The sequence below is a fragment of the Pseudomassariella vexata genome, assembly GCF_002105095.1.
Source record: "Pseudomassariella vexata strain CBS 129021 chromosome Unknown BCR38scaffold_20, whole genome shotgun sequence".
In the NCBI taxonomy this organism is placed as follows: Eukaryota; Fungi; Ascomycota; class Sordariomycetes; order Amphisphaeriales; family Pseudomassariaceae; genus Pseudomassariella; species Pseudomassariella vexata.
Window position 1 is genome coordinate 31,837 of NW_024467975.1, and position 12,310 is coordinate 44,146.

General features: G+C 53.2%; 5 protein-coding genes across 5 annotated transcripts; 3 read left to right on the top strand and 2 right to left on the bottom strand.

Annotated features, from left to right (window-relative positions):
- Positions 1 to 55: 55 nt before the first annotated feature.
- BCR38DRAFT_478339 (uncharacterized protein) lies at positions 56 to 2,649 on the top strand. The gene is made up of 4 exons (XM_040863103.1): positions 56 to 635; positions 696 to 763; positions 823 to 1,205; positions 1,301 to 2,649. The coding sequence occupies exons 1-4, from the start codon at positions 443 to 445 to the stop codon at positions 2,394 to 2,396; spliced, it is 1,740 nt and encodes a 579-aa protein (XP_040710488.1). The 5' UTR covers positions 56 to 442; the 3' UTR covers positions 2,397 to 2,649.
- A 1,800-nt stretch (positions 2,650 to 4,449) lies between these two features.
- Positions 4,450 to 5,631, top strand: BCR38DRAFT_490120 (galactose mutarotase-like domain-containing protein; the record flags this gene model as incomplete). Its single annotated transcript, XM_040864481.1, has 3 exons — positions 4,450 to 4,789; positions 4,932 to 5,113; positions 5,257 to 5,631. 3 exons carry the CDS (start codon positions 4,450 to 4,452, stop codon positions 5,629 to 5,631), a joined length of 897 nt encoding a protein of 298 aa, XP_040710489.1.
- A 1,596-nt stretch (positions 5,632 to 7,227) lies between these two features.
- On the bottom strand, positions 7,228 to 8,729 carry BCR38DRAFT_413993 (DAHP synthetase; the record flags this gene model as incomplete). Its single annotated transcript, XM_040858889.1, has 2 exons — positions 7,228 to 8,152; positions 8,221 to 8,729. The coding sequence occupies 2 exons, from the start codon at positions 8,727 to 8,729 to the stop codon at positions 7,228 to 7,230; spliced, it is 1,434 nt and encodes a 477-aa protein (XP_040710490.1).
- A 570-nt stretch (positions 8,730 to 9,299) lies between these two features.
- Positions 9,300 to 9,734, top strand: BCR38DRAFT_355012 (uncharacterized protein; the record flags this gene model as incomplete). The annotated part of the gene is made up of 2 exons (XM_040856922.1): positions 9,300 to 9,572; positions 9,636 to 9,734. The coding sequence occupies 2 exons, from the start codon at positions 9,300 to 9,302 to the stop codon at positions 9,732 to 9,734; spliced, it is 372 nt and encodes a 123-aa protein (XP_040710491.1).
- A 451-nt stretch (positions 9,735 to 10,185) lies between these two features.
- BCR38DRAFT_413995 (uncharacterized protein) lies at positions 10,186 to 12,285 on the bottom strand (the record flags this gene model as incomplete). The annotated part of the gene is made up of 2 exons (XM_040858890.1): positions 10,186 to 11,917; positions 11,975 to 12,285. The coding sequence occupies 2 exons, from the start codon at positions 12,283 to 12,285 to the stop codon at positions 10,186 to 10,188; spliced, it is 2,043 nt and encodes a 680-aa protein (XP_040710492.1).
- Positions 12,286 to 12,310: the final 25 nt, after the last annotated feature.

The window sequence follows — 12,310 nt, forward strand, 5'->3', positions numbered from 1 at the left end:
AAACAGATCCCGGTGCCGCCGACGTGGGATCGATCTTGACGACACTTTGTCTTAACGACTTCGTTCTATCACTTCTTGGTTTTCGGTGGGGTGTCTTCCTTTGCAACGTTCTTTTAATTTTTTGCATGTCCGCATCGTTGCAGTCCTTGCATTCCTTCTCATACTAATTGGAGCTTGGGTGCTGGTCTTCGGGCAGGGTTTTTGCAATTGTTCGTTCAGGTCGTTCGTTCATTCATTCATTCATTCATTCGTTTACTGTATTATCATACATCTACATTCATTTAGTTTTCATTCGGTCGGCCATTCGACTACCTGATCCATCCGTTCGCTTCGAGACTCTAACGAAGTGACGACCCGGTCACCACGACAGTGGGAGAAGGACGTGGGAGAGAGTGTGTGAAAGTTGACGACACACGGGCTTGTCCCTCGCCTTGGACATCAAATGGACACCGATGCCGAGTCCCGAAGAGCTCAAGTCATCGTCTGTGCCATCGCTGCACCCGCCGTTTCTTTCCTTCTGGTGGCGCTTCGCTTTCTTACCCGCGGCTATGTCCAGGGACAGGTTCACGTGGAGGACTGGTGCATATTGGTGTCTCTGCTATTCTCCATAGGCGCCACAGTTGGTGTGTTTGAACGTGAGTTGTGGAAGACAGCCACACACTGTTTTCGTCTCCGCTAACAACTAAATCGAACAGAGGTCAAATATGGGGTCGGATTTCATCGGGATACTTTGACTGGCTCCCAAGTGTCAGGCTTCATTATGGTAAGGAAACGGGGCAGATGGCTGTTTACTTGAATACAACTAACAAGCATGCCCTATAGTCGTTGTGGTACGACATTCTATTTTACAGTCTTTCACTCTTCTTCGCCAAGGTGTCGATCCTCCTGCTGTACCGACGGTTCCTGACGTTCAAAACGATCGCCTTCCTTATCAAAATTGCCCTGGGTCTCGTCACCATTCTTTACCTCTATATCCTTGTCACGTTATTCATTGCTTGTATCCCCTTGACGTCCCTGTGGACTTGGGCTGTTGATGGGGAGTTTGCTGGAAAATGTCTCCCCGCTACGGTATACTGGGGCAATGCAGCGATCGGCAACTCTACCGACGTCTTGATCGTCTGCCTGCCCATGGCAGTTGTGTTCAAGCTTCAACTTCCATTTCGCCGGAAACTGGCGTTGACACTGACCTTTTCGTTGGTAATTAGGTGAGTCTTGAACTATTTCTCTTGAATTATTTCCCTTGCGAGAGCGTCTATGGAGCACCTGGACTACATATACGTGAGCACTAACACACTTTCAGCATCCTCGTGATCTCGGCTTTCCGCTTGGTTTACATGAAATATGTGCTTAAATATGTGGATTTTACTGCCAACACGACGATAATCATCTTGTCCTTGGTGGAGATCAACATCGCTATCGTCTGCGCTTGCTTGCCAACACTGAAGCCTCTCTTTGTTTACCTCTTCTCGAACCGGTCGCCCAACCCGAACCCCGACTCGTCCCCCAAGAAGTCCAGCGATGTCGAGGCTGGAAACGCCCAGTCTTTCAACGAGGCCAGAAACGGGCCCATAAACAAGAACTTAACTCTGGACACCGACATCCGTAGGGAGTCCGCCGTGTCCTCACACCCATCTGAGGCAGAAACCATCAATAACTTCGGTGGCAGCATCGAGGTCATGTATATTCAAGAGATGGCCTATCCCCAGGGGGTCAAACCATACTCCCCAACTGCATCCCATTTCACTGTGGACCGAATGCGCGACTCAGCCATCCTCCCGACGCCAAGCTCGATACGATTCGGCCACTTGACTAATACCAGCAGTCCACGAGCATTCAAAAACAGCGACTCGATGGCCACCTCGCCCGACTACCGTCTGGACCCCTACCACAAAACAAATCTACCCTTCAGCCAAGCCCGATCCGGAACCCAAGCTGCGGTGCAGACTAGCAGCGAGCGCTCCTGGATCAACGTGCGCCCCGACAGCACCACGTCATACAAGTGCAACTCGCCGCAAGAGGCCTTCTTCACCCTTGCCGACCTGGCCGATCTGACCACCGAGAGCGCCCAACCCAGCCCCGAAGCCCCGACCTTTTTCAAAGGCGAGTCCCGCCCTTCGTCGCCGTATACATTCCGTCAACGCCGCGCTTCGTCCATCGCTGAGACGGGGTCCATTACGGAGGAATACTACCGCGACTCGGAGTTTAAACTCTCGCCCACGGTGTATTCCCCGCCCGGTTATACGTCGCATCAGCAACGGGACTCGGGGGTGACGGATGAGACGGATTCCATTCTGGCGAGGCACTATAGGGACTCGGCGCTGCCGCCGCCGTTGCAGATCGCGAGGACGCTGTCGGCGTTGACGGGGAGCGGGGAGGAGTCGGGGAGAATACGTTGAGAATATGCGCCACTGAGATTCTCAGGGGGGTACTAATCTATAATGGAGTATATCTAATGTGTTATAATTTATTACTATTCTACTTCTGCCAAAAAGGGGCAGGCGAGCAGGAGAGCGAGTGGGCCACTTGTGGCCGATAGGAAGACTGACTGGATTTTGGTGAGCGAGTACGTATGATACCCACGAGCTAGCGATGGAAGGAAGGAGGCAAAACTGTGTGCAACCCGGGGAGTTTGGGCGTAATAAAATGGAGAGAATCAAAATATTTACAATCATATCTACATTTATGTCCCGAGCAGGCTATGCTATATGTCTGTGTTTTAGTGCATTAGAAAACCGATACAGTGGCTGTATGAAAATGAAGGGTTAGGCGCTTTGGTGCCGGTGTTTGAATAGCGTGATATTGTATGTTTCCCTATGTTGTGACTGCGAGTTGCCCTCGATTATATTCGATACCAAAGGCGTTGTTTGCTGGGCGCCGTCCTGCGCCACAGCTCCAATGCTGAATTCCTATACCAAGAACTGAGTGACTCCTTTCCGTCATTTTATCTGTTCCTTTTCTCGGCCAGGTTAAGCCAGTTTCTCAAGCACTCCTCCCAATGGTCTTGAGTATAACTTGAGTACCATTCGCTCGAGCGCAATCGCACTTGACCACATCCCCGGCTCAGCAAAACAACTGCCTGACCCATATCATCAACAAGCCGCCACAACCTGAGAGTCCACCTATGCTACGAAAGACAAGTCCAGCGCCTCTGCCTACCGCGAGATCTTCGGCACAAACTCGTGGGAAGGTAAGCATTGGTGGTACTGCTGCGATAAGAGCTCCATATTGTTAGAGGGGGGGCTCTGGATGTGGCATAGTGTTTGAGCTTGCCCTTGTACCACTTGAAGAGCATGCGGAATGGCCTATCGGACCCGTGGCTCGGCTGCCGGGCCCCTGTGGAGGTTCGTGTGCACTCGTCGTTATCGGAGTGAGTCGACCCGCCGCAGAATCCAAAGTCAGAAAGGAAACCGAGATTCTGACTGGCGGATGTTCTTGAAATGAGGTGGTGAGTAAGGGAACAACATTACGGACCTGGCTGGGCTGGTAAATCGCTGAGAAACCGAGCACAGAAACTGTCTCTAGATTGGTGGTCTGATGGATACAGGTCGTGACAGGACTGGTAGATAGTAGGAATGCGAACCGGACCGAGTCAACCGTTGAAGACTGCGTTTTGTTCTATGTGTGATTTAAATTATGCTATGTGATACGTACCTACGCTGGTGAGTTCGTTCTTTCTGGGGAGTTCCCTCAGTCAGCCTCTTGACAGCATCGCACCATTTCATAACGAGCCGTCGACATATTCCCGGCACTACAATCCGCAGGCCGCCGTGGGGCGGCCTAGTACAAGCTTACGCTCAAGGGTAGCTCCGCTCGGAGGGCATGGCGCCATTGAATATCAGTCAAATCTAACGTGGTGGGCAGCAGCATGTCAGCAGACTGACATATCATCAAACATCGCATGTGTAAGAGTTGCCGTTTTTCAATGCTCCAAATAGGTCGACGCCGATTTGGTCCCGGTCTTGCGGTCCAAAAGCAGAAGCAGGTGGAATCCCTACAGGCCGCACGATGCCTTGCAGTAGCCTCAAACGGATCGTCCGTCAGATCCCCTAGTTGGGCAGGTTTCATCGTGGTTTGCGAGGCCGTCGTTTGAAGCGTACGCGTTGGACAGCTCCAGCTCCAAAAGTGCGAAACAAGGCAAAGCTGCGTCACTTTGTTACCTACTAGTTCTGAAAAGATCAGCTCTGTGCCACACTGCCAAGCGCTGCTTTGCTGCGTCTCTGTTTGTTCTCAACACTTGCGCATCCCATCACATCACCGACAGCAACGACAACCCCGCAACACCAAACCACTCGCTGCAACCCCGCCATCGTCGTCCAATCCAACCAACCGTAACTTGTCATTCACCACCCAAGCTTCATTCCACCTCGTCAGCGCCTACATTTCACTCGTTTGGTCCATTTCTCAATCCTCCACAACACCAATTCCATTTCCAGTCCGAAAGTGCACACCATGGTCGACCGCCCCAATAAGCCGATGGCGCTGGCGACGACGCCGGGCCTCCCGCCCCAGGCTCAGGTCAACATCACCCACAACAACTCGCGGGTCAGCGCAGTGCTTCCCACGGGTGAGAGCGTCGAGGTACTGCTGTACGGTGCCACCCTCATCAGCTGGAAGGACCGTGCCGGCAGTGAGCGCCTGTGGCTCTCCGAGGGCGCGAAGCTTGACGGCTCCAAGGCCGTCCGTGGCGGCATTCCTCTCGTCTTCCCTGTCTTTGGTACCGCTCCCGAACATAAGGCTGCTGGCAACCTGCCTCAGCACGGGTTTGCGCGTACCAGCAAGTGGGAGTTCTGTAAGTAAAGTAAAGTCTTCGCTTGGTCCCTGGTCGCTCTATGCTTGCCCTGCTCCGGCGAGGAGCTGTTTGCTGTGGAAATGTGGCCGAAAACAATGTTTGGCTTTTGAAAACAAACGATCGCTAACTCATCTTCTTGCAGTGGGCAAGTCGACAAGCGAATCGCAGGGCAAGAACGAGTCGTCGGTCAAGCTCGACTTTGGCCTTAGTGCGGCTACCATTGACGACGAGACTAAAAAGCTCTGGCCGTACAACTTCTCCCTCATCTACAGCGTCTCCCTCACCCCGACAACCTTGTCACCAGCGTCACGATCTCCAACGATGGTGACGAAGCTTTCGAGTGCCAGCTGTTGATGCATACGTATCTGCGCATCAAGGTACGTTGCTCTCTACGCATAGCTCTTCTTCCCGACCTACGCAAGGTTCAAGCGACGGCGATGAAAATGGCTAACACATTGCGCTACTAGGACATCGCCCAAGTCAGCGTCACCGGCCTCGACGAAGCAGAGTATATCGACAAAGTCGACGGCGCAAAAGCCAAGAAGCAATCCGGCACCGTCTCCATCACAGGCGAGACAGACCGCGTCTACACGCCCGCCAAGGGCCCCTCCGAGCCCGTCGTGGTGTCAGAGGGCGGACGTACAGTGTACAGCGTCGTGCGAGACAATCTTGAGGACGTGGTGGTCTGGAACCCGTGGACGGACAAGGCCCAGGGCATGGCCGACTTCGAGCCCAAGGACGGGTACAAGAACATGATATGCATCGAGGCTGGGGCCGTCAAGGGCTGGCAGAAGCTGGAAAAAGGCGATACGTTTGAGGGCGCGCAGACCATTTCGGTTTGACTTGGAGAGCTGCTGGATGGGGCCAGAGGAAAGCTGTAGTAGAGTGATGACGATGGCGACAAAAACAAAGAAGCGTTATGCAGTGGTCAAATCGGCCAACTCGGGTCAGTATGGATCTTGGGGGGATAGGATCACTTTCGACAACTCTGACGGACTCCGATGATAGTTCCTTGGAGCAGGGAACGGCCGAGTGGAGCGTCTGCAGATCAGACAGCAAGATATCTCACCAGCAGATCAACTGGAAGAACCACTAGGCTTATTCCCGATACCAAAATTTCGTGCGTGCCTGCGCAACAGATCTTGTTGCAATAGATATGTCAAACCCATAGATCATAACCACATGTCTCAAATTTGTCCTTTAATACAAACCGCCAGCTTGATTAGACACCATCGCCCTGCAATACTTATCTTTTGCGCAGTCTTATTCATGAGAAGCTAATGGGTAACAATTCTCTGTCACAATGCAACTCAGGATCCCCACGAGCTTGTCGGCGCATCGCCATGTCCACACCGTGAATGACCTCAAGCTAGGTTTTCCGCGCCTGTAGTGTCACAATGCCGAAGCCCCTCGTACGCCGCACAACCCCCTGCCGCGGTACCGTCTGAGCAGCCCTTCAACCCCAGCGGCAGGAACGGAGTCTAATGAATGGCTGTGGCTACAGTCTTCGAGCCTCCGTTAGGCGTGGGTCTAGGACGACGAGGATGACGATGAAATCCGTAGGTCGTGTTGGAACTCGGGACTCCGGCACTTCGGAGGCGGAGTGGGCCCCCAGAGAGACGACGGGCGTGTCGTTGCGGGACGAGGCCTCGGAGGACATCCTTCTGCCAAGACCCGATCCGGTTGTGATGGGATGAGATGAATGAAACGTGAATACGCATCGCGGAAATTAAAGGCGCTCATTGACGGTCCCTGGGTGCAGAGGTGAGCGCTCACGCAACATTTCGCAATTTTGACCGTGATTCTCAAAATGAGGCACAGATTCAAATTCCCGTTGGAGCGAAGGGCTGAGATGGACCGAGGGAGATATGAGAGTGAATGGAACAATGCCGGTCCTTATGTCGCAGGTCGAAGGCTTAGCACTATGATAAGATCACCATGTAGTCTGGCTCTTCTGCAGCAAGACAGAGTTGCCCCGGACGAAGGATAGAATTGTCGGGCCGTTTTGGTGTGCGATGGAATAAGTCAGTACCCAACCTAACCCGACCCTCGATTAGTATAGGATACTTACAAATTTTAGAAAAGATCATGGCAGATACTGATGTCATGAATCTTCTCATGCTTATGCTAACTAACCAGTTGGGTTGCCACAAAATATCAGATGGAGAGCAAATAGTAGAGCTTGAGGAAAGTACCGTACCGCACAGCTTCTCTCTATTGAAGGTGCCTATCGATCCAGATGAGGATTTTTCTGTCATGTCAAAATAGCGAAAAGTATCCCTTTTTGTGCTCCACGAACTGTCGTGCGCCGTACCCCATAACGCCTTGAGCTTGACAAACATATACGACAACAGCTCATTCAGCCAGCCCATGGCTTGAATGCTTCACTCCCAACCATCCATGTTCATCTAACTCCTCGATGCATGACGTTAAGATGATCAAGTCTTGGCTTTTAGATCCTCTCTTCCCTGTCGGAAGTGGTCAGCCACCAGGAAAGTAAGCTCCAGCGCCTGCTTCTCGTTGAGTCTCGGGTCGCAGAAGCTTGTGTAGTTGGTCGAGAGATCATCGTCATCCAAGCCCTCACTTCCACCCGTGCACTCCGTGACAGCGTCACCTGTGAGCTCTAAGTGAACACCGCCGAGGTAACTACCTTCCTCGTTGTGAATCCGCAGCGTCTCTTGTAGCTCCGAGAAGATGTCGTTAAAGCGGCGAGTCTTGATGCCGGTCTCGGTCGATCGAGTATTGCCGTGCATCGGGTCACATTGCCAGATGACGCATCGCTTGTATTCGCTACTCTCAACGGCGCGGATGTGAGAAGGCAGGAGCTCCTTGACCTTGGAAGCACCGTAGCGAGTGATGAGCGTGATCTTTCCGGGCTCGCAGTCGGGGTTGAGCGTGCGAAGCAACTCGAGTAAGTCGGCCACAGGGGTCGTGGGGCCGACCTTGATGCCGATAGGATTCGCAATGCCGCGGAAGAATTCAATATGGGCATGATCAATCTGTCGCGTTCGGTCGCCGATCCAGATGAAATGGGCCGAGGTGTCGTAGTACTCCATCTTCTTTTCCGTATCATCACCCGAGTACATAGGATTCTCCATTAATCGTGTAAGACCCTGCTCGTACTCCAAGAGCAAGCCCTCATGGCTGGTGTACAGGTCAACCGTGTCAAGCTTGTCGCTCTTGTCGGCTCCAATGGTGCGCATGAAGCGAAGCATGTCCGTCAGGAAGCGCACGGCTTCAGAGTACTTTGCCTTCAGCTCGGGGTCCTTGACATGGCCAAGCCCCCAGTTGAGAGGCCGGTGAAGGTCAGCGATTCCTGCGGCAATGGCTGCTCTGATGTAGTTCAGCGTCGCTGCTGAGTGGCTGTAAGCCCTGTAGAAGTCCGCATTAGTATCGCGACCATTTCTCAGTCTTTGATGAGTCCAGCGTACTTGACAAGTCTCTGGGGGTCCAACTTTCGTTCGTCAAGGGCAAACCCATTGAGAATGTCGCCTCTGAAAGACGGAACCTGCTTCCCGTCGACTGTCTCAAAGGGGCTCGATCGAGGCTTGGCATACTGACCGGCCATACGACCGATTCTAACGACCCGCTTATCGGCACCCCAGATGAGAACCAAGCTCATTTGTAGCAAGAGCTTGATCTTGGACTCGATAGCGTCTTGGCGACAGTAGTCAAAGAGCTCGGCGCAGTCACCTCCCTGCAGCAGGAAGGCGTTACCTTGGGCGACATCCTTCAGGTGCTCCTTTAGCTTGTTTATTTCGTGAGGGTGAACGATGGGGGGAAGCCTCTGAAGTTCGCTGGTGGCCTTCTTGACTGCCTGGAGATCCGGGTAATCCGGGCACTGCTTGATGGGCTTTGATCTCCAAGAATCAGGAGTCCAGCCGGACGTTTTGTTGATATCATTCCCAAGCCCATTCGAATTGGCAGAAGGGGCTCCCATGGTGGTTCAAACGGATGCTGGAAAGGATGAAATGGATTGATGGGGAGTGCTTGCAGAAGACGGAAGTTCCGAATAAGCAGAGGAAAATAATTTCCAAACCGTAAAAAATTGCCGTGCTTGCCAATTTTAGAAGTAAAATCCCCAATGTGAGATTTTCCACCGGTGAGATGCCCAATATGAGTCAAAAGCGGGCAGTGAAAGGGCCTTCCAAGGCCGTGTAAGCCAACGTAGAATACGTTGTTGAGAGCTCACTAAAGCACCCTGTAACTCATGGGGCTCATGGGGAAGGCGAGCTTGGCAACTGCCCCGGGCTGCGACAGCTTTTCCCGCCATACCCCGCCAGCGTATCCTGTCCCGCCGGCCCCACACAGTGAGCTCCATTTATCAGATCAAGTTGTGGCGTCCGTTCAGTTGGAGAAACCAGTTGCAAAGCTTCCGGTCGTAGGGACCTCGGCATCGATTGTCATCGCCATTTTGGCACAACAACCTACAACTGCACTCTTCAAGTGATCCCAATCTACAGCAATAATCTGTCTCTCACCATCGCCACAACATCCCCGTCCCCCAACCATGGCCGAACCCCAACCCCCGGCCATCGTCGAAGGCGCAACGATGGGCGACGTCGAGGACGAAGTCCAATCCCAGACGAAGTCCGCCGAGGACCGCAAAGCCGCGGCAGCCATGGCCAAGCTCGACGCGCGAGACGAAGATGCAAGCTCATCACACGTGGACCAGGAGGCGGCGAGCAAGGCGCTGAAGAATATGAGAGCTCCCGCCGCCGCAGCGGCCGAGAAGAAAGAGATGAAAAAGGTCAAGGTGGAGGCGGCGGATGTTGCTTTACTTGTGGGTGGTCCTCTTTCGTCGTTGGGCTCATAGGGCTGCACACTTGACTGATTCCGAAAATAGGTCGAGGAGTTGGATCTCACGAAACCGAAGGCGACGGAATTGCTCAAGGCGCATGATGGCGATGCCGTGGCGGCGATGAAGGCATTCATCGCAGTTTGAGCGTAACAAGCAAGGTTACGAGGACAGGTCGGCCCGTCGAAGGAAGAAACATGTTGAAGAGCTAGTGACCCGGTTCCTCCGGGATTAGCGAGACCACCCCTGGGTGAACGACTTCAACAAGTGCCTAACGAAAAAGGGGACCCGTGACGAACGAGGATCAGCCACACAAGAGCTGGGATACTTGTCTTGTGACCCTTATCGCAATCTCTACAATGGATCCAACTTCGACCTGCATTTAGAAAGGCGTCGGCAAGATGATAAAAACGCATAGAGCAATGGAAATATCCAGAGGGACAAAAGTCGTAGACACAGGTGCAGTTATACAGCCGGCACTTGTGGAATGAACAACTGTTGTATCCACTTTCAACTTGTAGGGGGTCGGAAACTCTTTTATTCGTGTTCTAATGCATCGGGGCATCTCCCATGTATATCTAACAGCCAACTCGGACGTCTATCTCATGAAATGCGAAACTTTAGCACAAGTCGGCTCCCATAACTCCGTCTCATCTCCCATGAACCCCCAACGTCTCCCTCCTGGTCGACCCCGATTCGGCCCACCCCGATTCGGCCCACCATAGCCATGTCCTCCATACGGCGGGAATCCGGGGTAAGTTCCGTTGCCGTCCGACGGACGCCGTGGAGGACCGTCTCCCCCTGTCCAGCGCATCAAAGGCCACATGGGGATGTAGCACCGTTCATCCCAGGCGCAGACCTCGGCGCAGCCCGTAAACTCGTCTTCCCAGCCGAGCCAGGCCATCAGTTGTTGGACTCCGTCGCTCCACGTCGCAGCCAGGCTTCCGTAGTGCTTTTGGATTGGTTCTGCCGTCGAGTCTGGGTCGGGCTTCAGTTGGTTGAAGTAGCTTGCCCACCCCTCCTCGATCTGGAATCCGATGGTCAGGAGAACGAAGCAGACGGCGCCGTATGTCTCCTCGACGGCCCACTTAATATCGCCCTCCTCGGGGGAAAGTTCGATCCCTTCCGAGGGCACCATGAGTCGACTATAGCGATATCGACAGCGTGAATACGTGTCCGTGAATAGCTTCGACTCGGGGCCCCAGACCGATGGTGTGTATTGCTCCGGATACTCGAGAAATCCGACATAGAACGTGTGGCTCTGCGATCTCAGGATGGACATCCAGTTCATGACGGTTGTGTAGTTCTGCGAGTGTGCATGGAAGGAGTCCAGCACCTTCGAAAGCTCCTTCAGGTGAATCCCGACACTCTGTGAAATTTCGTTGGTAATGTAAGTCCAATCTGCTCCTGAGCAGCTATGGTTCCCTGCTAACAAATCTCGCAATACTCGCTCAGAAGTGTTCCGCATCAGCATAGCATCTTGAGAAGTTGCATGGCCGAGATGATGATAGCGTCTGCGTCGTCTGATCTGGGTCAGACCCAGCGTTCGATTGCCAGAAGAGCTCTCGCCTTGCCAATACCCCTGTTCCGTCAAGTTGTACAACTCCCGTTCGGCCGCAGACCTTGTCAGGGTCAAATTGGAAAACGAGGGCGAGTAGTAGCTCATGATGCCACAGTCGATTGTCTTGGCTCGAACCTCTCCAAGACCAGGGCCGTTTCTCGATGCTCCGTAGTGGTAGGTGGCCGAGGAGAACCAACCCCAGCCTTGAGAACGCAGAAATGGTTCCCGATCGAAGTCCCATCGCCAATTGGGCGGCATTGGTGGGTTGGATGGATCCGTTGCGCGCTCTGTTTTGGTCGGTGCAGAGGGCAGAGAGTAGTATGAGGTCTCCTGTCTTTGTTGTAGGTGAAGACCCAGACCCTGGTCGTCCCCATTGCTGCTTTCCTTCTTGGGTAGCTGCGGCGCTGTCACGTTGAGTCGAGTCAACAATCTCAAGCTTGGACTGGTGAAGTTGCACCAGATCATTTCGAAGCCGGCGTTCATTCGAACAATGCCCTCGTAGCCCCAGCCATCACCTCGCAGTCCAGCGCCCAAGAGCCAGTCACATAGTCCAGTCGCTCGAGCATACTCGTCAAAGAGACCCCGAAAGTTATTATGTGGGGGTCCACTGAGGTTAGAGAAGACGTGCAGCATCTGAGTATCAAGCTGTCCCAATCCCATCAAAGCTGCCGACTCGCCATCGAAGTACAGGGCTCTGACCGGTCTTGTCGTTTGATACGTAAGCATATGAGAATTCCGAGTGCTCCCCATGATGCCATACGACATTTCACTAGAAAATTGGTGTAAGCGCATACTTCGACAGCACCACCCCTGTAATCCAACTCACATGTCGAAAGCTAGCCATTCTGGGCTAGGGGGCAGTTCCCCATCGAGACGACCGTGAAAGAACAAAGTGTAAGCCGGAATCTCGCATGGTACCACAGCGTGGCCGTTGGGGAAAAACGTGTTGCCCCATTGCTGAAGTAACGATGACACGGACGAGAAGAGGTAGGGTGCCGTTGAAGAGAAGTTGAGCCGCCACGGGGACGCCTCAAGAGGTGAAACAGTTGTACTTAGCGGGATTTGCGATGAGCTTTCGCACCTAGCTAGGTCAAAACCCAGTATTACCAACGCGGATACTAGCCAACAAACCCACATTTTGGCATGTTTAAGGAAAATCGAG

Excerpts from the sequence above, each read along its gene's own strand:
- BCR38DRAFT_478339 (XM_040863103.1), top strand. The coding sequence starts at position 443 with ATGGACACCGATGCCGAGTCCCGAAGAGCTCAAGTCATCGTCTGTGCC. Across the intron at positions 636-695 it reads CACAGTTGGTGTGTTTGAAC|AGGTCAAATATGGGGTCGGA; the intron begins GTGAGTTGTGGA and ends TAAATCGAACAG. Across the intron at positions 1,206-1,300 it reads ACCTTTTCGTTGGTAATTAG|CATCCTCGTGATCTCGGCTT; the intron begins GTGAGTCTTGAA and ends ACACACTTTCAG.